At 43.7% G+C, this 22513-nt stretch overlaps 1 protein-coding gene across 1 annotated transcript in view; it reads left to right on the top strand.

Annotated features, from left to right (window-relative positions):
- The first annotated feature begins 2031 nt into the window (after positions 1 to 2031).
- CDC5L (cell division cycle 5 like) overlaps positions 2032 to 22513 on the top strand; it is a 50340-nt gene continuing 29858 nt past the window's right edge. Inside the window, exons 1-9 of the mRNA XM_075555017.1 lie at positions 2032 to 2213; positions 4871 to 4974; positions 6713 to 6874; positions 9134 to 9261; positions 10815 to 10914; positions 14073 to 14291; positions 15522 to 15666; positions 18477 to 18665; positions 21316 to 21464. Of these exons, the coding sequence (XP_075411132.1) occupies positions 2169 to 2213; positions 4871 to 4974; positions 6713 to 6874; positions 9134 to 9261; positions 10815 to 10914; positions 14073 to 14291; positions 15522 to 15666; positions 18477 to 18665; positions 21316 to 21464 (1241 nt within the window). The 5' untranslated portion in view covers positions 2032 to 2168. The remainder of the gene's footprint in view (positions 2214 to 4870; positions 4975 to 6712; positions 6875 to 9133; positions 9262 to 10814; positions 10915 to 14072; positions 14292 to 15521; positions 15667 to 18476; positions 18666 to 21315; positions 21465 to 22513) is intronic.

The following is a 22513-nucleotide window of genomic DNA, read 5'->3' as shown; positions in this document are numbered from 1 at the left end:
CATCCCTGTGCACAACAGAACAAGCTCTTGCTTCATCCTCATCATGGTTATGTGCAAGCCCATCGTAGCCACTGTGCCAACCCATCTCACTGAAGGCTTTCCCCTCTTTTTGACCATTCTGCGAGCAATTCTCCTGTGTAAGGTCCATAGCTCTCTTGTGGGAACCAGCCCCACATCCACATGGCTCCTAAGGGATAGTTGTGTAATTGAGGGATAAATTAAAGAGACATCAGAGACGACATGGAAAGGCTTGCCTCTTCAGATGGAGACTGGAACTAGGATGGAGGTTGGGGAGGGCACGGGCAGAATGTAGTCTCACAAGCTTACATATTCTCAGGAATGCATGCCTCGGTAAGCACATATGTAACAGGAAGGGGTTCTATTAATGGCCTATTACAGGTTGTTAATAAGCCTTCCTTTAATCCTGATACGACATTCTTCATGTATTCCAGCTTCTCTGATTATGTGCTTAGCCCACAGACTCAACAATCCTGGTCCAAATTTTCTGATTTCAAACAATGCAGTATCCTGGTTCTGTTCAAACAATTGCCCTCTGGCCCCATGTACAGTTGCCGCATGAACACAATCGAAGTATTCGGGAATTGCCATTCTTCTCAAGGCTACCCCTACTTTGTCCTGGTCCACACAGCTGGATATCTCTGCATAATTAGGAGTATAACCCCTTTACTTAGGGCTCGCTTGGATGCAATAGAAGGAAGTTTCCTCAGGGGTGGCCACATTCCTATAGAAGTAGACTCATGGGGAAGTGTGCTTGCTTCCTGGTCTGGCTCCTTGACTTCTAGCTCGTTGATCTGGAGCCAACAGTTTACCACAATGCGCACTGCTCCTGGGATGCATCAGTGGCTTGCCCTCTGACCTGTTGACTTAGATTGGTCCTTGGAATGCTTGGCTTCTCCAGACATACTTGACTTGCTGACCTTGGCATCATCTGCCTCTGCAGGTTGGTGTTCCTGCTGATGCTGGGCTCATCGGCCATGGGAGTTACCAGCGCCAGGAGAGGCCTCCAGCATAACATCTGACCCATAGACTTGAAACCGGCCTGGGTTTATCTGCTTCAACAACTGTGAACCATTTGCTTGATAGGAATAAGTCTCACTGGTTTTGACTCTCTACAGAACCTAGCCTAGCACATCCTCCAAACTCACTACCATGGAGACAGCTCCGACTCTTAGCAACTGTATCAGCACAGTAACTGGCTCTGTGGGGTTCCAAGCGGTAAATCTTTACAGGAGTAGAAATCCTGTAATCTTTCCCTTGCAGAGTTGTTGGTGGACTTGAACCGCCTGAAACCAATGGTTTGCATTCAACTACCCTGAAGATTGGTGCCTTGGATCCACCCAGTAGCTTGTAGCACATAATCTGATTCTATAAAGATTATCGTCCTGAAGACTAGAAACAAGAAGGATCGCTAATGGCATGGGGTTTGTTGCTTTTTGGTTTGTTTAATGTGTAATAGATAATGCGCTCGATTTTTGGACACACCTCATTTAGTTCTGGAGGCTAAATTATGACCTTTATTTTGGAGTTTTAGGAAACAGACTTAACGAGGCTGCTGCCTGAGCAATCTCTAAATAAATTCCTATGAATGAAACGCCTGATACCGTGCTCGGGTAGCATCAGGGGATTAAATTACTATCTTTATTTTATACATTAGGAAACTGAGACTTAAATAGGCTGCCCCCTGAGCAATCTCTGAATAAATTCCTATGAATGAAACGCCCAAGTAGCAGCCGAACAAAAGCTCTTTTCCAACCAACCGAACAGAAACTCCACGCACGCGACGTCCCATTCGGTGACGTCAGCGCCACGATTCCGGCGGGTGTCCGCGAGTCTCTCGCGAGAGCCGCGGTTTCCGCGAACCTGTGGCGGACACGCGGGCGGGGCAGAACCCTCTGGCCAGAGGGGTTAGCGTCGCGCCTGCTCAAGGGGAGCTTTAGCGAGACGCCGAGTTCCTGCCAGCCACCCGAGATCTCGCGAGACTTGCGGCGGCGCGCCCTCCTCCCGCCCCGCTGCGCGCCTGCGTAGAGCTCCCCGGAGCAGAAGGTCGCGCCTGGAGGAAGTGGCTGCTCGGCGTCCCGCGGCCGCAGCGCCGTTACTACTTTTCTGAAGCGCAACTCGGCCGTCCGCCGAGACACCCCGCCGCCAAAATGCCTCGAATTATGATCAAGGGGGGCGTGTGGAGGAACACCGAGGTGAGTCTCCGTTTCCCGCCGTCCGCTGCTCTCCGCCCCCTCCGGTGGCTCTCACGCACGCGCGCCGAGGTCGGCCGGAGGGAGGCGGTGGCCCTGCGGGGTCTGCGCCTTCGCCCCGTGCCGGCCTCCCCGCTTCCGGAGCGCCTCAGCGTGGGGACAGCGGCGCGGCGCCTTGCACACCCAGCTGACAGGCACCCCCGGCCCTGGGGGCGCTCGGCGCGGGCCGGGAGATGGGGCTCCGGCCGGGGCCCGTCCCCCGAAGCACCTCCCACTTTCCGCCTGGGGGCCCGCCCCGCCCGCGGAGACTCCCCAGGAGCCCAAACAACCACCGAGTGCCGGGACCACAACTTTGTTTCGGCGCCCACTTTCCGGCAGCCGCGTCCGTGCCTCGGTGCAGGGTCCCCTCTGTCCTCGTGTCCCCCCAACCCCCCCCCGTGGTCGGTCACCACCTGCGCGCAAACAAACATCCCGGGCGCTGTCTGGGCCCCACGACGCCGCCTGAGGCGTGAAAGCCGGGCTCCTGGCGTCCAGGACCGTAGCGGAGAAAGTTCCTGGTGAACGCAGTGCCAGCCGTCGTCTTGCGCCCTTTGGTGGCATCCAGCTCCAGCCCCGCCGTGTACCGCCGACTGTGTCCGGTGCAGTGCCGATAGCCACTGTGCCTGTCCACCCAAAAGAGGGTCTTTTTTTTTTTTTAAATTTTAACAATTTATTAGGGACTCATACAATTCTTATCACAGTTCATACATATACATACATCAATTGTATAACGCACATCTATCTGTACAGTCTTTGCCCTAATCATTTTTTTCTCTTTTCTTTTTTTACATTTTATTAGGGACTCATACAACTCTTATCACCATCCATACGTATACATACATCAATTGTATAAAGCACATCCATACATTCCCTGCCTCAATCATTCTCAAGGCATTTGCTCTCCACTTAAGCCCCTTGCATCAGGTAGAGGGTCTTCCTTTTTAAAGATTTTTTGCTGCCCCTCTAACCAAGCATGAGTTACTTCCCCAGGGGCTTGTCTCCCCCTTTCCCACCCCTCACCCCCCCCCTTTTAAAAATCAAGTCCAAAGTAGGTGATACGAAGTCTCGCCATCCTTGCCTCTAAGGATCATTCTGGCTGTACTTCTTCCAAGACAGATTTGTTTGTCCTTTCTGCCACTCCATGCTGGGCTCGTTTTTTTCCGCCAGATAATGGTGATTCAAACCCATCACTTCTTGGGTCCTCCTTAGGTACTTGGCCAGCTTTTGCAGGTCTGTGAGGGGGTGGAATACATCACGGTTTGGGTCAGCACACCTCAGGCCTCAAAGCTACTTCTTTGCTTCTTAACACTTTCAAGTGGTCCTTTGTAGCATGGTTTCTTGACTGCTCGTCCGTGAGCACTGACTGGATCCAAATAACTTGAAGTCCTTGACATCTTCACTATTTTCTGTTTTTACTATGTTGCTTATTCCCGGTTGTGAGGATTTTGGTGTATGTTGAGGTGTGATCCGTAGTGAAAGTTGTGATCTTTGACCTTCAATAAGTGCTTCCAGTCAATTTTAAATTGGAGATAAGTTCTAAGGGAGAGACATGAATGAATGCATACATACATACATACATACATACATACATAAATCTTTCTGGAGTAAGCCTTTTTCTCCTAGGAAGTGGCTTCTGGGCTCGAACTATGGGCCATGTTAGCTGCCCAACATGTAACTCAGTACACCACCCGGGCTCCTACCCACTGAAGTCAGAACAGGTGGCTCTGAAGACTTATCTCTGACAATGAGGTGGCTCAGGTACCAGGCACGTAGCTTAAATTCAGCTTGGAGACAAACCTGAAAGCAAGATGCCCGACTTTGTTCCTTCTGAGCTTCATCATTCCTGGAACCTTAGGCTCTCCTGGCCAGGCTGCCCTGGGATCAGTGAATTCCGTATTGGGATGGGCACCCTACTGAAATAGTATCTAAAGGTTGGGGGAGGTTGGAGAGAGTATTGGCAGTGTGTTAGGGGTGGCAATACTTAATTTTTAGGTTAGACCCGAGCAGGGATTCTGGAATCATGGTGAGATTTAAGGGACTGAGGAGGAGGGAATGTCAAGAGAAAACCTGGATTGGTGGAGAATAATAGTTCATTGGGGTCTTGTGACTTCTTAAGGACTAGGAGGTCTATATCAACAATCCATTTCCCCTTTCACCTCCATCCCCCCTGTTGAACACACACGCACACACACACACGTGCACACACACAACCACTAGTACAAGATAGTGCTGAGGAAGTGTTTTTGGAATGAATGAATACATGAGTGAGAATGACATTCTCATTCTAATGCACAATGACACTATTCTTTTAATCTGCCAAGGAGAGTCTTTCAGATTGAGCTGTTGTCACTCCTAAGTTACGGGGATGGGAGGGAAAGTGGGATTATCTTCTGATGATTTGTCCTTGTTTTTGTGCATTTTGCTGATTCTGGCCTTCTATTGTCATAGAAAATGACATGTTTGGACTAACCCTCCACTCCCACCCCACCTGAAGATTTGTGGGCGTGCATGTATCTCTTTTCCTTCAATTTTTGCCAGCAGCTTTGTCAGTTAAATTTTGTCTCTTTTCATTTGAGTTTTGTGATTAAATGAATGCTATTTCTTTGATTTTTTCTTTTAAGGATGAAATTCTGAAAGCAGCGGTAATGAAATATGGGAAAAACCAGTGGTCTAGGATTGCCTCGCTGCTGCATAGAAAATCAGCAAAACAGTGCAAAGCCAGATGGTGCGTATCAGCTAATGAATGGAAAGCAGAGTGACCTTCATTGCCACGAGGAAAGATGCCGCTTCTCCAGCCTTATCAGAACATGCAGACATCATGGAGCAATGTAGTGAGAGTTGGGCATTTGGATTTTAGATTTAGTTTTAACTTGCCCCGTTTATTATTTCTGAGGACACACGCATACACACACACACACACACACACACACTCACTCACTCACTCAAAACTTACTGCCATTGTGTCGATTCTGACTCATAGAATAGAACTGCTTCTTTGGGATTCTGAGACTTTATACGGGAGCAGAAAGCCTCATTGTTCTCCTGGAGAGTACTTGGTGAATTCAAATCACTGACCTTGTGGTTAGAGCTCAATGCAGCCCACTGTTCCATCAGGGCTCCTTTCATTTTAGGAGCCCTCTACCTGCCCTATTTTTTTCCCTTTAGGGATGATGATAGTTGGCCCTAACACATGGTAGATATGGGAAATTTAAATGCATTAAATGTGTTGAGAGTGCTTTCAACAAGATAAAATCTTCTTACAGGTCAGCTCATAAGTGGATCATGTTTTAAAAATTTGTAACTTGTTGCTTAGAACATACTCAAAGGTAGACTATTAGTTGATTTTTTTTTGTTGTGTTTTTTTTTCTCTTCCTATGCTAGCTCATCATAGCTGTTTCTTCATATGACAATTGAAGTACTGTGTATTTGTTACCTACAGAGCATGGCTTCAGCCAGCGCTGCCCCTGTGGTGTCCCCTTTCAGATCACAGGGAGTGGGGTCATTAAGCTACTACTGACCACGTTAGTTCCTGCCATGAGTGGTCTTGTGGCAGTCTTGACTGTGTGGTGCTAGCAATATATTGTGGATAAGACAAGAATGGCCTAATGTCCTAGGCACCTGGGAGAGGGAGCAGCCGGAATATAGAGTGGACCCCTAAATGGAAGATGCTCCTCAGCCAGAAGGGGTTCTGATTTCTGCTTCTCTTAGGGAGCTAAACTTTTACCCAATGTTTGGTAGGAACCACGTCCAGTTTGCCTGCTCCTTATCCAGCTAAGGAGATTAGAAGGGCAGGTGAGTGGGTAGGGTATTAGGAAAGACAGGGTGACAAAGTAGCTTTACTTAAATTGAAAAATATTTGCCTTTTAAAATTATATAGTATTTTTATTGACATCTTATTCCTTCCACTCCATCAGTGCCCTTCCCATACAGTTCTGTTGTCCATTCCATTGAGTGGGGTTTTACTCATCAATGCTGTCACTCCCCTCGGCTCCCCTTATTTGCCTTTAAAATGTTAGGCAACAGGTTTTTTTGACCTGGGAAAGCATGCCCTGAGTCTAAGGCAAATGCTTAAAGAAATTAGATGAGAGAATCAACCCAGAGTGTGAGAAAATGCTAGAAACACTTTAAGGTAAGTGATCTGAGTTATTTCCAAACAACTTCCAATAATTTCAAAGCCTCTAATAAAAGTGTGTAAAGTAAAGGAAAACTGTTGACAATTGAAAAGAAGGCTTGGGATCATGTTTCCCTGAAGTTGCGTCTAGCATAATTAAAAGACTGGTGAGATTAGGTTTATAGAGCAGAAAAGTTGAAGCAGACAGAGAAGCTGCTGTGAAGAGTAGTGCTCCTATCTGAGGAAGTAGTTAGCATGTACTTTCAGACATTGGATGTCATTGTCTTCAGATGCGTGAGTTGGATTCAGGTTTGGTGATGGATTAATGTATAAAGTGGTGTCTTCATAATAGGTATGAATGGCTGGATCCAAGCATCAAGAAGACGGAATGGTCCAGAGAAGAGGAGGAAAAACTCTTGCACTTGGCTAAGTTGATGCCGACTCAATGGAGGACCATTGCTCCAATCATTGGAAGAACAGCTGCCCAGTGCTTGGAACACTATGAATTTCTTTTGTAAGTGGATCTCTAAAGGCAGCATAAAAATATGTCTCATCTGAAGGGGCTGAATAACTAGCATAGCCTGTCTTTAGACCAGTGTTTCCCGATACTGCACGATACTGCCATCCAGGGGGTGCTGGACTGATCAAGGGGGCTGCAAAACCAGATTCCTACACGTTACCCTAGTTTTGGGGCTATAGTACAGAAATTTTTAATCACCAGCATGGCACTGAGTAATTTCCTTCCTGAAAAAGGGAATCGTGTGACCAAATCAAATAATAGACCAAATAGTTTGGGGATTTCTGCAGATCTGAGTGACAGCTAAAGCTATGAGATGATTTCCTCTAAGTCACCTGTGCTGTGGTTCTGACTCAGCGACTCCATGTACTTTCTGGTCCTTTGCTACCTCACAATCGTTTCTATATTTAAGTCCGTTGTTGGCAGATCCTGGGTCAGTCCACCCAGTGGAAAGATCTCTTTTTGCTTAGCCATTCCTTTACGAAGCAGGCTGCCCTTCTCCAGGACTGTTCTTCCTGTAACATGTGCAGAGTACGGAGACGTGGTCGCCACCCTTGCTTTCAGAAGCGTTCTGGTTTATGTGGTCTTGTGGCAGCCACCTTGCTGCTGCTGTCAGGTGCCCTTGAGTCCGTTCTGGCGCATAGCAACCATCTGTGCAACAGGTGGGACATCGCCTTGCAGCCACTGGGTTAGTCCATCGGGTTGAGGGCCTTCCTTTTTTCACTGCCTCTCCACGTTCCCAAGCACCATGTCCTTTTCCAGGGACTGGTCTCTTCTCATAACATGCTGAAAGTACATGAGACAAAGGCTTGCCTTTAGGGTAGCGATTCTCAGTGGGTGGGTCGTGATCTCTGGGGGTTGAATGACCCTTTTACAGGGGTCGTCACAGACCATCAGAATACACCGCCCACATGCAGATACACCCACATACGACTAACTGGTGTGAAGACTGTTACCCGTGCTGTACCTGCTTCAAGACAAAATTTCATTTGTCATTAGAAATTTTTTTTAAAGAAATATTTCACAATATGTAATTATATATTTTTTGGATTCATCGTTATGCTTTATCGTTTAATTTGTAACAATGAAAATACATTCTGCATATCAGATATTTACATTATGATTCATAACAGTAGCAAAATGACAGTGATGAAGTAGCAACAAGAATGATGTTACGGTTGAGGGGTCCCCACCACATGAGGCTGTATGAAAGGGGCACAGCACGAAGAAGGTGGAGAACCGCTGCTCTAGAAGCATTCGGGCTGTGCTTCCAGGACTCAAAAAACCAAATTCCCTGTCATTTGAGTCAGTGCCAATTCCTAGTGACCTTATGAGACAGAGCAGAACTGTCCTGGTGTTTTTTTGAGACTAACTCCCCCCAACCCCCCCACCATTTTATTAGTAGCTAATCCAGACATCATACCATTCCATGGTTCGTTCACATCAAGCTGTGTTGTACAATTGTTAACACAATCAGTTTCAAGAGATGGAGTAGAAAGCCCGTGTTTCTCCCAAGACAGATTTGTTTATTCTTTTGGCAGTCTGGTACTTTCAATATTCTCTGCCAACACCATGGTTGTAATACGTCAGTTTTCCCCCCTCCCCCCCTTATTCACTGTTCAACTTTCACATGGAATGAAGCAATTGAAATACAATGGGTTGGACCAGGAGTACCTTAGTGTTCAAAGTCACATCATTGCTTGAACACTTGAGGTTTTGTGCAGCAGATTGAACGAATGCAGTTAGTGGATCATTTGCTCTCTTGACTGCTGCTTCCATGAGCATTGGCTGTGGACCTAAGCAAACACCATCAAATGCTTCAATTCTTTAGTCTGTCTTGACCAGCTTTCAAATGCATATGAGGTTGTCTTCTGTAAATACTTTTTAAGAGATCAATTTAGTAAAAGATGTTCATCATAGACAATTTGGGGACAGACTAGTAAGAGGGAAACTGAAAATCACTCGTGATCACTCTGCTGAGAGGGGTTCCATGCTATAGTCTTACACATTTGTCTGGCTTTGCTACATTTGTGATTACGGCGCTCCTTGGACCCAATTTCATGGTGAAGGGAAGCACTCCCTGAAACTTGAATCTTACTGCCGTCTCTTTCAGGTAAAGCAATTAGGGAATTGTATTACGTGATTAATACCTGTCATTTTGGCTTTTGAAGAAAAACTTGACAGAGCCACGAAATCAGATATTTGTTAGACTAAGTCTTGCAGTAATGTGACAGACTCATCTGGTCTCTCTTCTAGGGATAAAGCTGCTCAGAGAGACAACGAGGAGGAAACAACAGATGATCTACGGAAACTTAAACCTGGAGAAATAGACCCAAACCCAGAAACCAAACCAGCGCGGCCTGACCCGATTGATATGGACGAGGGTGGGTGTGATGGAGTGGATGCTTTGGCTCTGCCAAGCTCTTGTCTTTCACTGCTCGTTTTCAAGCGCCCTCACTTTGCAGACCCGCAGCGTCGTCAGTAGCTGTGATTCTAATTCTTGTTCCATGATGACCAACTGTTTTGTAGAGTAGTTTGTTTTTGGACAGTGTCAGTTTGTCTGGTGTCCTCTGTTCATGTACTAGCTTACTGGACAGACTGCTTAAAGACTGGTTGTGGACTCTGGAAGGTCCTGTCTTCTCATTCCCACTGTACAGAGAGAAGCAAGCAGTCAAGACATCGGGTCTCAGTCTGCTTAGTGACTACCTGTTTGACTTGAGGCAGGTCATTCATCTGTGTGAGCAGGCAGCCCCGCAGCCCTGTGAGAAAAGCTCAGGATGATTCCATGAGGCACTGAATTGAGAACCGCAGGAACTGGATTTTCACCCCAGGTCTGCTGCCCATTAGCTGTAACCATAGGCAGAAACTAATCTCTCTGAACTTTGATTCCCTAGCGTGCCCTACTGTACTCCACGGGGTCACTGCAACACACTCGGTGCACATTTCTTGGTTTTAAAGTGAAATGTTTAACCTCCCTGGCGGTCTAATTATGTCAGTAATTTTGTACCCAGAGCGGTACATTGTTTTGCATAAGATTTGTTGTTTTATATTGTAGGCCTGCAATTCTTAAGAAATTACTCATTTCCAGCTCTCTAGTAGACATTCCAGGTATGATAACCCTTAATACATAGTAACATTTACCCCGCGCCACACTCGGATTGCCGCCAGGGGGGTTAAAGGCTGTGGTTTCCTTAGCTAGGCTGGCTGCACGGGGGAACTTTAAGAATTACAGAGAGCAGTGCTTCCTTGGAGAGAGCGGGTAAGTCTGGAGGGCCACCCTAGAGTTTTAATTTGAAAAAGTTCTTCTCATGTGATCCCTTGGCTCTGTCTTGCATGGGAATTGGCCAAAGATAATTTTCTCTAGAGAACATGGAAAGTATATTGCAGAGACCTAGTTTTGAGAAGAAAAGATGCAATTGATTGAAGACTAGCAGTTCCCTTAAGTGTTAGGATATTTCCGTTGGTGCAGTCCCCATGTCATTGTGGATAATGAATGAGGACCATTAGTTTAGCAACTCACTATATGTTATTTGTACTCTATATACTGTCATTTGTTTACATATTTAAATTCCAGTAGAGATTAAATTTTACTTGGCTCCTTTCAGCAGTCCGGTGCAGTAGGACTTGCTCCTCCTAGTTTGTGAATGAGGAAACTGGGACAGGGTGGGTAAATGACCCATGGAGAGAACATGGTTGTAAGGAGTGGGCCTGCTTTTTAACTTGGTTTTCCTTCTCTCGACTCTCAGACTGAAGCTGTTTCCCTTTGTCCCCATGTCACAGTGATGTCCCTTCTGGTCTTTACCACTAGGGTATTCTGGCGATTGTTAGTGCCTCTAGCTGTGTTTTAACAGTGTAGGAAAAGTGGTTACAGTTACTTAGTTAACTCATGACTCTTTGATTCTGTTGGAGAACATTTATTTTGGTCTATATTTTTTAGATGAACTTGAGATGCTTTCTGAAGCAAGAGCCCGCCTGGCTAATACTCAGGGAAAGAAGGCCAAGAGGAAAGCAAGAGAGAAACAGTTGGAAGAAGCAAGGTATGGCTGTCCCTGTCCGTAGTTTAATATTTAGTCCCTGCATCCTTAGGTAGGCCTACTGGATTTCGTGATTTCTCAACCCTGTTGGTTAAGCAGTAGTTGCACACTTTGCATTTGGCTTATAATCCTTAGCTTTATTGCTTTGAAACATATTTGAAAAGTTTTCCCCTCTAATCATTCCAGAAGAGTTGGAGAAAATGATTGCCTTTTTATCTTGTAAGATGTTCCACAAGTAATATCGGATGTGTTGGGCTTGTACGGTGGGCACAGCAGGGAGTCAGCCAAGGAGTCAGAGGACGCGAGATGTGGTGACTTGTATGTCTGCCAGTTACTGTCTTGAGTTACTATACTCTGGGTGTTGGGTGGGCACTGGGAAACTCACCTGAACATAGGGAGTTAATGAACCTTGAACTAAACTGTAGGCTCCCATAGAAATTCACCAATTTCATCATAAAAGACAATGAAAATGTGTACATACTCTTTATCCAACGCTTCTGTTATTTTCTTCCCCCTTTGATGGGGTGATCCATGATGGTCCTGAAGCCAATTGTGCAATTGGATTTTGATATTGAGCCTCTAGATGCCATTTGCGATCCCCAGGCTGGGATATGCATCCTGCCCCGACAATAAGCACGACATTGATGGTTTTCCTAGTAACGTGCTAGATCCCAGCACGGAGCATTTGTTCATGCCTGGGGATGCTGGTGGCAGAACCTGGAGTAGGTGCTTATGGATGGGAAGGCGACCAGTCGGGACAGTAAACAGAAGTCAAGTTCCACCCAGTCTCAGCCATCATTCTATTCTACTGTGTTTACTGTGTAAGGGTCAGTAGCTCAAGTGGCTCAGAGTCTTGGTGGTACAGTGGTTAAAGCACTCACTGCTAATGAAAAGTTAGGCATTCAAGCCTGCCAGCTGCTTGGTGAGAAAAGATCTCATAGCCTTCTTCCTTGAAGACTGACAATCTTGGAAACCCTATGGGACTCTTCTACTCTGCCCTATAGACTTGTTTTGAGTCAGAACTGTTAAATATTAAGCTGCTAACCCAGAGGTTGGTGTTTTAAACCCACCCAGCAGCTCAGCTGTAGGAATACTTGGTGGTCTCCCGTCCAGGTTAAACCAAACTCCAAGTTCACTTCTATTAAGTCGATTCCAACTCATGGCGACCTGGTAGTGGCATAAAAATCACAGCTTAACAAAAGGCATCACCTAACAACAATAACAATGTGTGATTAAGGGTGAAAAAGCTACTTTATCTTTGCTCATGATGTTTTCGGGGGACCACATTTTTAAGTGTTTTAATCACATGGACAAGAACCGAGGATATGGCAAGTGTGTATTTGAAAAATCTCCAAGTGTGTCTGGTATTTTTTTGCAGCTTGATTTAGCATACACATCTTCCAAAGTGGTGTACATACATCTTATAGTTGGGAAGATTGGATGTACAAAGTGTAGATGTGATAATGGCTACTAACATGTAATGCTAAATTTCATATTTATTAACTTTTAGAGCACATTTGTTATAAAAGTATGTCATTCCAGCGTTAGTCTGTTTTCATTTTGGGGCATGGTTGACATTATAGTTAGGACATGGTCTTTCTATTCTGTTACAGATATGTGGTAAGGTTTTCTGATACAATTCGAAGTCTATTCCCTTTATTTAAAAATGAAATTATTGTAACATTTTGAAACATATACTTCCAAACCTTGTACTTATAAGTGTGTACATTTATGTGCATGTCTTCATACTAATGCTAGTGTTACATAACATCGACCCATGCTGTATATACTGTTTTGCTGAGAAGTTCACTATCAATTTTACTTGTATTCCCTTAGAAGTGATTGTCTTCTTTTTGTAGCTTTTAAGGTTTTTTTCTTTTTGTCTTTGGCTTCCAGCATTTTAATGCTGTGTCTGTCTGTGGTTCTCTGTGTTTATCTTACTTGGAGTTCATTGAACTTCCAGGAAGTGTGAGTGAGTGTTTTTTCAGTAAGTTTGGGAACTTTTCAGGCATGAGCTTTTCAGAATGTTTTGTCGCCTCTTCCCTCTCCTTCTGATAAACCCATTATGTATGCGTTGTCCCACTTAATGGAGTCTCCCATCTCTCTCGAGACTGGGCTCAGAATTCTCTTTTCTGTTTTCTCTGTTCATTGGGATGATTGATCTCTCTCATCTATCTTTCCAGTTTTCTAATATTCCTGCTAATTCAAATATACTGTGACACCCTTCCCCCATGTCCCTGCCCTCGTTAAATTAAAGAAATTTTTGATATTTTCTGTTGATGCACTATTGTTATACCTTCTCTTAGTTCTTTAATCATGGTTTTCTTTAGTTCTTGGAGCATATTTAGCAACCCTAGTGATATAATGGGTTACAGGTTGGGCTTCTAACCATAAGGTCAGCAGTTCAAATCCACCAGCTGCTGTTAGGGAAAATGATGCCAATTATTCTAATCATTGGGGTATTAGATAATAGTCCACCTTTGCACCCTTGCTGCTAAATAGTGTAAAAATGGAATAATTAAATAGAGATGCAGAAGTGGTACTTGTTGGCTTAATTTATGCTTTATCAGCTAAAGCTTTTTGTCATTTGGTTGTATATATTTTTTTCCTCTTGTCAACTGTTTCATGTTACTTTTTTCCCGTGTATTAAAAAAATTACATAGTCTCTCTAACCATACCTAATGCTCATTGCACATATTTAAAAAACTTGTTTGACATAATTTCCTTTTAAGATTTTTTTCCTTTTATGATTTTTTTTGGTGTTGCAGAGTTGTAATGTTTAAATCTTAAAGTTTTAAATATTTTTTGCCATATATTCATATGTATGCAGGGAAGGTCTCAAAAGTTTGTAAAATAGAATTAAGAGATGATAGAGTTTCCTCATGAATTTTTTGAAGCCATCTTGTATTTATTAAGTATCTTCCCATTCGGAGATAAGATGTATATTTAATTATAGTTTCTTCTGCTTTTTTCCTTTTGCTTTATTGTGTATGGTGTGTGTTTGTGTGTAAGTTACAGCTGGACTTTATTTGGGTGAATGGTATGAGGTGATGATTAAGTAAAAGCTTTCCCCAGATGACTAGGTGGTTGCATTTTGGGAGGTAGAAAAGCCATCTCTCCCCCAGTCCATGATCTTCAAGATAATCCTGTTTCCTCCTCAGGCGTCTTGCTGCTCTCCAGAAGAGGAGAGAGCTTCGAGCAGCTGGCATAGAAATTCAGAAGAAAAGGAAGAAGAAGAGAGGAGTTGATTACAATGCAGAAATCCCATTTGAAAAGAAGCCTGCTCTTGGTTTCTATGATACTTCTGAGGAAAATTACCAGGCTCTTGATGCAGATTTCAGGAAATTAAGACAACAGGATCTTGATGGTGAATTAAGATCGTAAGTTGCTTTTCTGATTATGAAAATGGTATCGTGGGAATTTAATGGAGAGGACTAATGTCATTCTTGTTGGAGCCAGATTTTTAAAATTATTTCCCCCAATGTGGCTTACTATTCTTTTGATTCACGGACTTCCCTCTCAGAGAGAATCCGTGACCTTCACTGTCCTGTTTTTCATTCAGGTTACTGTTCTTTCTCTTGAACTGAGCTTTTAGCTTTCAGCAGACTGTCCATTCATCAAATCAAAGTACTTTAACGTTTATGTAGCATTTGTGGATTAGGTAGTTATTTTACTAGTGGACTGGAGGGATCTCTCAAATGTAATCTGGTTCTTTTTCTCTTTTCCTCACTTTAAATAAAATCAAAAGAAAAAAATTATACATGCATTTATAAGTCTTTTCACTTTAATAGTTACTTTTAGAGGGCAGAAGGTTTTGTCTATTTTTAGAGATTTGTAGAGTTTAAGTGTTTGTCAGAATATTGTGCAAGAACGTTTCATAATGATTGCCAAGGATATTTTAAGTTTCTACTCCTTGATTGACCTCCTAGTCCTGCTAACGGGAGTTCTGTTTCTAAGCAACAGATGATATCTACATTAAAATAGAATTTTCTTGGATTTACTCAATTGTACTTATTTTTCAAATAAGGCTGCCTAAGTAAAGGATAAAAAGAGAAAAACTAATCATTGGCAAGAGTATTATATTTTTATGCAAGTAATGTGTACAGTATGCTTTTTTTTCCTGACAACCACAGTGCCAGAACTCTTGATTAATCCTGTCAGTTTCATATGCTATTTGTGAAAAATATGTTAGAACAGTTCTGGCATAGCAGTTGGCAGATGTCACACTTTATTCCTTAAAAACACAGTAGACTGGCTGGAGGGGTGATCAGTTTTCTTCGGTCTCTTCCTGTAGGCACTTGTGTACTTCAGTTGGCTATACTCATTGTATACAAGTAACTCTGCTTTCTGCTCCTTTGACCATCTAGGGAGCGTTTTGCTTATCACAGGGTCGAGTAGTTTTAATATTCAGTACTTACAGTTACTAGTATGCTATTAATAATGACTGTTCTAAGTTTGCATTCTCTAGTACAATGAGTAATGCTGTATTGAACAACTTTTTAGTTGCTACAAATGCAGTTATTTGATCAAAGAATGGTATTTCTATGGTTTTTAATATTATTGCCTATATGTAAATTAGAAACATTTTCTCTGTACCTTATCCATATCAGTGAAAAAGAAGGAAGAGATAGAAAAAAAGACAAGCAACATTTGAAAAGGAAAAAGGAATCCGATTTACCGTCAGCTATTCTTCAAACTAGTGGTGTTTCTGAATTTACTAAGAAGAGAAGTAAATTAGTACTTCCTGCTCCTCAGGTAATTTGATAAACACAAACTTCTTTTTTTTAAATCATTTTATTAGGGGCTCATACAACTTATCACAATCCATACATACATCAATTGTGTAAAGCACATTTGTACGTTCATTGCCCTCATCATTCTCAAAACATTTGCTCTCCACTTAAGTCCCTGGCATCAGCTCCTCATTTCCCCCCCTCAATCCCTGGTCCCCCCTTCCTCGTGAACCCTTGTTAATTTATAAATTTTTTGTCATATCTTACACTGTCCGACGTCTCCCTTCACCCACTTTTCTGTTGTCTGTCCCCCAGGGAGGAGGTTATATGTAGATCCTTGTAATTTGCTCCCCCTTTCTAACCCACCCTTCCTCCACCCTCCTGGTACCACCACTCTCACCACTGGTCCTGAAGGGATCGCGAGTCCTGGATTTCCTGTGTTTTCTATTCCTATATGTACTAGTGTACATTCTTTGATCTAGCCAGAATTGGGATCATGATAGTGGGTGGGGAGGACGCGTGTAGGAACTAGAGAAAGTTGTATGTTTCATTGTTGCTACATCACACCCTGACTGGCTCGTCTCCTCCTGGAGACCCTTTTGTAGTGGGATGTCCAATGGCCTACAAATGGGCTTTGGGTTTCCCTTCCGCACTCCACCCCGCATTCACAGTGATAGGATTTTTTGTTCTGATGATGCCTGATACCTGATTCCTTTGACACCTCATGATTGCACAGGCTGGTGTGCTTCTTCCATTTGGGCCTTGTTGCTTCTGAGCTAGACGGCCGCTTATGTGACTTCAAGCCTTTAAAGACCCCAGAGGCTATATCTTTTGATAAGCCGGGCACCATCAGCTTTCTTTGCCACGTTTGCTTATGTACCCATTTGTCTTCAGCGATCATATCAGGGATGTGACCACACAATGATAGGATTTTTTGTTCTTTGATGCCTGATAACTGATCCTTTCAGCACCTCGTGATCACACAGGCTGCTTCTTCCATGCGGGCTTTGTTGCTTCTGTGCTTCTGAGCTAGATGGCCACTTACTTACTTTCAAACCTTTAAGACCCCAGACGCTATATCTTTTGATAGCCGGACACCATCAGCAATCTTCACCACGTTTGCTTATGCACCCGCTTTGTCTTCAGCAGCTGTCGGGAAGGTGAGCATCATAGAATGCCAATTTAATAGAAGAAAGTTTTCTTGCATTGAGGGAGTACTTGAGTGGAGGCCCAATGTCCATCTGCTACCTTACTACTAACACTATAAATATATGCACATAGGTCTATTTCCCTATCCTCATATGTAAGTATATGTACATACCTTTATTTAGACCTCTATAAATGCCCTTTGCCTCCTAGCTCTTTGCGCTATTTCATTTGACTTTCCTTTTGTCCCACTATCATGCTCAGTCTTCATTTGGGCTTCAGTAATTCCTCTTGGTTACATTACCCTTGATCACACCCTACCAGGCCTCTTACACCCTCCTCACCACTAATTTGGATCACTTGTTCCCTTGTCCCTGGGTTTGTTCACACTACTACCTTGTCCCCCACCTCCTTCTCTCCCATGTCCCCTCTGAACTGGTCGGTCCTGTTGTTCTCTCCTTCAGATAGTTCATCCAGCCTATCTTATTTAGACAGACCTGTGAGATAATAACATGCACAAAAACAAGACAGAGCAAAACCAAGCAACAAAATAAAAAACAAACCAATGACTAAAAACAAAACAACAAGAAAGAAAAGCTTATAGTTAGTTCAAGGACTGTTAAACACAAGCTTTACTGTGTGTATTTACACACTGTACTGTGTATGCAATCGATGTTCAAAGAGGTTCTCTGCGCGGGGTCCCTTAGGAGAATTGTAGTCTAGTGGCTGAGTCACACATTTAAATAAGTCCTTGTCAGAACCTTGGAGTTGTATGTTTTGTTCTGAGTAGGACAGCACTATAGTAGCGGACACTTTTCATGGTCTAGACCAGAAGCAGTCCCCGTATGAGTGCACTGATCACATCAGCACAGGATTCTTGGGCATAAACAAAATAATATTGTCACATGTTGCTATATCTTATAATGTTTCATACATTGGAATTTTTGCCTGTGTAAATTTCTTTTCCTTCTTAGGTCTTAGGATATTATTTTGACACCATTACTCTGGAAACACCTATTGGTTTCCTTTTTTTGTGTGTGTGTGCAGTAGACAGACTGATTTTTAATTGATCATCAGTTTCTTTCTCACCTCATATTGATTGTTTTGTGTAAGCACTTCTTATGTGCTTGGATATTTTTGTTGATTTGAAAGACTTTCAGTGGGGAAGTTGCCACCCCCCCCAACTCCCCTTCACTTGGGTTCTAAAGATGAGTTTGTTAGTGAAAATTGGTGTTAAGTTGAAGATGGAGGATGACCACATCATTGCATAGCTCCCAAACCCTGGGGATTGTGGGTCAGCTAAGTTGACCGTCATAGTGATGTTATTCTTCCTGCACACCTTGTGCATGTTACTGCCCGGTGCACATTGTTGATATATACGATAATCAGGCATTTGACTTTTGTACTTTGTAAATGTGAAATGTTGGATGGTAAGATGGTCGATATGTAAAAGGTAGTTAAATGAATCCTTGCAACTTGATTCTAAATCATATGCAGACTTCCTCTCCCATTTTATCAGAAAAACTTTTTCGCGCTTTACTGTGGAAACTTTAAAACCTACAAGTAAGTCAAGTGGTGAAATGAACCATATGTCTGGCACATGGCTCTGGCAGTTCAACCTCCTGAGGGATGACAGTTCTGAAGCTGTATCGGTTCTCGGATTGAAGTGCTATGATGTCCGTTTAGATTTCAGACGCAGAACTTCAGGAAGTTGTAAAAGTCGGTCAGGCAAGTGAAATTGCCCGTCAGACTGCTGAGGAATCTGGCATCACCAACTCTGCTTCCAGTACACTCCTGTCTGAGTACAGTGTCACCAACAACAGCATCGCTCTGAGGACACCACGGACGCCCGCCTCCCAAGACAGGATTCTGCAGGTAAGCTTGCCACTAGGTCGCACTCCACACCGGATTCGTTTTCTGGCTCCTGAAAGTGTTCTGAAGGAGAGCACTGCGGGTCTGGGGTGAATTTTTTTAGAACTGAGTCTTGAATGCATAAATGAGAGAGCTTTTCATTCTGTGCAGACTACCAGTATATATGTTCTTAGTGATTTACTTTGCCTCCAGGTTGGCCCTCACTCCCTTTACAGAGCAGACGCTTGCCCCTGCTGTTTTTTCAACTCGGTGGTGCTGGGGGATTTGGTTCCTGCACTGTAATAAAGCAGATGTTGCAGTAGAAAAAGTCCCCAATGCTTTGTTTTCTCAATGCGTGCACCAGTCAGGCTTGCACTTTGACCTTGTCTAGGAAGTGTGCAGTCACATTCTGGAAGAGATGGGCATCGTGAGAAAGACTAAACTCTCACGGGGACGCACAGGAAGGGCGAGCGAGCACATGCTGTCGCACAAATGGCTCCAGCCCTTGCTCGCTGCAGGCCCGCCAGGGATCCCCTATTATCTGCAAGCACGGTGAAGCAAGGTATACTGGCCATGCTAGCTTGCAAGTATACAGTTGTAGAACTTGAACATTTTAAGTAAAATTAAAAGTCCCCCCTTTCCCTTTTTTTGGAAAAAATGTAAGTAAGCATTTAGTAGAAATCCGTTCGTGTTTTTAAAAATAACTATGGAGGTATAATTCATACAACATGGGATTCACTCATTAAAATTGGACAGAAGTTGGTGGTCAAGTTGATACCTGTAATACCATTTAAGCTCTTTTTCAGGTAAGAATCTGAGACCTTAGCCTTGTGAACCTTTGTTGCTTGTTTGGCTCTTCCCTGAGTGGGATACGGAGAGCAGGGATAGGAGGCATTTTGCTGTCATCTCTGGGCCTCCTTTGAGCTGGGTAGAACAGTCCTGGGGTGCATCAAGGGAGCAGAACCCTATGACTGTTACAGATCAGGGATTTGTCATAGGACTTAGATGGTATCCACCTGTGGGGAGAAGTATAGGTCTGAATAGGAGTTGTAGGATCCGAGAAATGCCGTTAACTGAGCCCATTGTGACTGCTGGATGAGGCAGAGCTTGCCAGGCACCAGGGAGACTGGTAGGGAAGCCTCTGGTGGATTCTTGGCACTTTTGTGGCTCCCATTTTCTGTGAGCCTAACAGCTAGAAGTCTGGTGATGAGCCCAGGGTGGCTGTTGGTCCCCAGGACTGATGTTAGTGTGGAGAAGTAGACATGGAACCGGGAAGTGGTACCAAGATGTACTGAAACGTGGCGACACCTCGTGTGATTTTCACTGTGTGTAACAAATGACACAGTTCAGGATGTAATGGTTGTTATGCCACTGCTGCCTCATAAATCTTGTGCAGTTTCATTTTAAGAGAAGGGGATTTTTCCAGTGTAACAAGATGACAGTGAAACAGCTGCATGGCTCTCAGGTGCCCCAGCATTGTACTGGCCAATCATGAACTCAGCCCATCTCCTTCGCCCGGCCATTGTCTTATACTTTCAGTACAGCATATGTAAGAGCTTTGACTACTTGCAAAGTTGGTGTATATGGTTTGCCATAGCACATCCACGCCTGTTGTGGTATACGCTTTACCATTTAATCCTTTCCTTAGCCTCTGGGGTTTAAGTTCTTTCTGATAAACACTCTGTGTTTGGTAAGGCCCCCAAACCACCCATCGACCTTTGAGTCTTCCATGGAAGAGACACACCTAATGGTGGAGTAAGCCTTGCTTTGGTTATCTCCATTTCACCCCCAAACTTAGTGGCTAACACACCTATTCATTATACTCACGGTGTCTGTGGTCCAGCATAACAGTTGTCTCTGCTCAGTGGTGTCTGGGACCTGAGCTGTGAAGACATTTTTCACGTAACCCTGAAAGCCAGGCTGCGTCCCCTCTTTACTCTATTAGTTACAAACGACCCATATTCGGAGGCAGGGGATGTGGCAGCCAGCTCTTGATGGAAGGAGTATCGAGGTTAGATTGCAAGAAGCGTGTGTGTGCTGAGAGGCAGTATTGACACCCCGATTGAAAATAGTCCGTGGCGGCCTGTAGCTGGGAATTGAGACTTCGAGCAGCAGTGAAGGCAGTGAGAAGCAGGGCCGTAGCCGAGTGACCAGAGAGGATGATGAGGCCTGCTTGGAGAAGTCAGACCAGACTATGAGAAGATCTGTCCCCTCAATTTGTTTTCTTACGAGAGGTGGGTGGGCCAGCTGCTAATAGACCTAGCACCCCAGGAGAAGACACTGCAGCCCACAGAAGTGAATGCAGACTGGTGACAGCATTGTTTAGTATGGAAGCCGGGCTGGGACCCAGACACTCTGACAGCTTGAATTCACACTGGGAGATTAGTTCTTTATGCTTATAAAGAAGGAGGCGTGGCATAAGTAATAGAAGCTTTTGGGTGCAGGCAGTTTCGTATGTAAGGCCACAGAGCATACCTTTGCATATACACTCGATTTCAAGACTTATGCGGGGATTGGAATATAAGGTGATAGAGGAAGTGTTGACTTATATGGCTTGTGAGTCATTTTCTTTTGAGGAAATGCATATGAATTCTTGCTGCTTGAAGCTTTTATAGAGGATTCTGCTGTCCTTTGGAAACTGCTAACCCTGCTACTTTACCTTCTTGCTCACCAGGAAGCCCAGAACCTCATGGCCCTCACCAATGTGGACACACCATTAAAAGGTGGCCTTAATACCCCTTTGCATGAGAGCGACTTCTCAGGTGTGACTCCACAGCGACAGGTTGTACAGACACCAAACACCGTTCTTTCTACCCCGTTCAGGTATGGTGAATCAACTTTTGTATCTCAGCCAAATATGAATCCAAGGATCTGACTATCATGTTTATATGCTCAAGGAGTGTGACAGAGAAAGGGAATCTGTGTTCCACTTGCCTCTGATTTCTACTGATTCACAGAACACTGTCCATTTGTCTGGTGATGCTGATGGCAGAACATGTCTATCCAAAGCTTCTGATGTTACCACCTCGATTTTGAGTATTTTTTTGACTTGAAAGATCAGATTGACCCATTGTTAATCATCATTTTATGACCCATAAAATGACAACCCTTGTAACACCTGTATTCATATTAGATTTTCACCAACTTTTATGGAGGCTCTATATTCATTCAGGAAAGTTTGGTAGAACGGTAAAGTGAACATCCACATAGCCATTTGGCTTTATTCCTTTTCAAACCTGTCTTATTTTTGTAATGCATCTTATTCTTTATTAGGTATTAGTCTATTTTACCCTTACACACTTCAACATGCATAATATTAACTACAAGCCCGTGTTTGTTTACAAGGTTTTGTTTTAAACTACTGCTTTTAAGAAGAATTGGATCCATAGATAACGATAAAAGCAAATTGTGTTAAAGTGGAATTGGAACTAGGCGTCAGAACTATTTCTGGTTTGCTTTCATTCTGGTTGGTTTAGGAGTATGTCCTTTACTGTTTAATAGAGGATTTTATATCTTCAAAACACAAGGTGTGTAGTATGGGAAGCATCTCAGACTCTTACAGTTCGTCATGGCAGCAGAATCAAGATGCTTTGGCAACCAGATCCTTACATAACATCTAGTATGTATGCAAGGCTTGTAAGAGCTGTGTTAGGCATGGTTCTCCAGAGAAACAAAACCAGGACATACATACTTATATATAGGGATAGGTTTATATAGCGAGAAGGAGTACAACAGCTAATTACAGCAGTACAGAAGGCTCAGTTTGACTCACTTTTGTGGAACAGATATATTGAAGGTCCTTCAACACATGCCAGCTGCTGGTCCAATGTCAGGGAAGCACAGCAGAATCTGCCCTCAGGCCAGCAGACAGC

Source organism: Tenrec ecaudatus, chromosome 7, assembly GCF_050624435.1.
Source record: "Tenrec ecaudatus isolate mTenEca1 chromosome 7, mTenEca1.hap1, whole genome shotgun sequence".
Classification (NCBI taxonomy): Eukaryota; Metazoa; Chordata; class Mammalia; order Afrosoricida; family Tenrecidae; genus Tenrec; species Tenrec ecaudatus.
The sequence above is the reverse complement of the archived record's forward strand: the minus strand, read 5'-3'. Positions and strand labels throughout refer to the sequence as shown.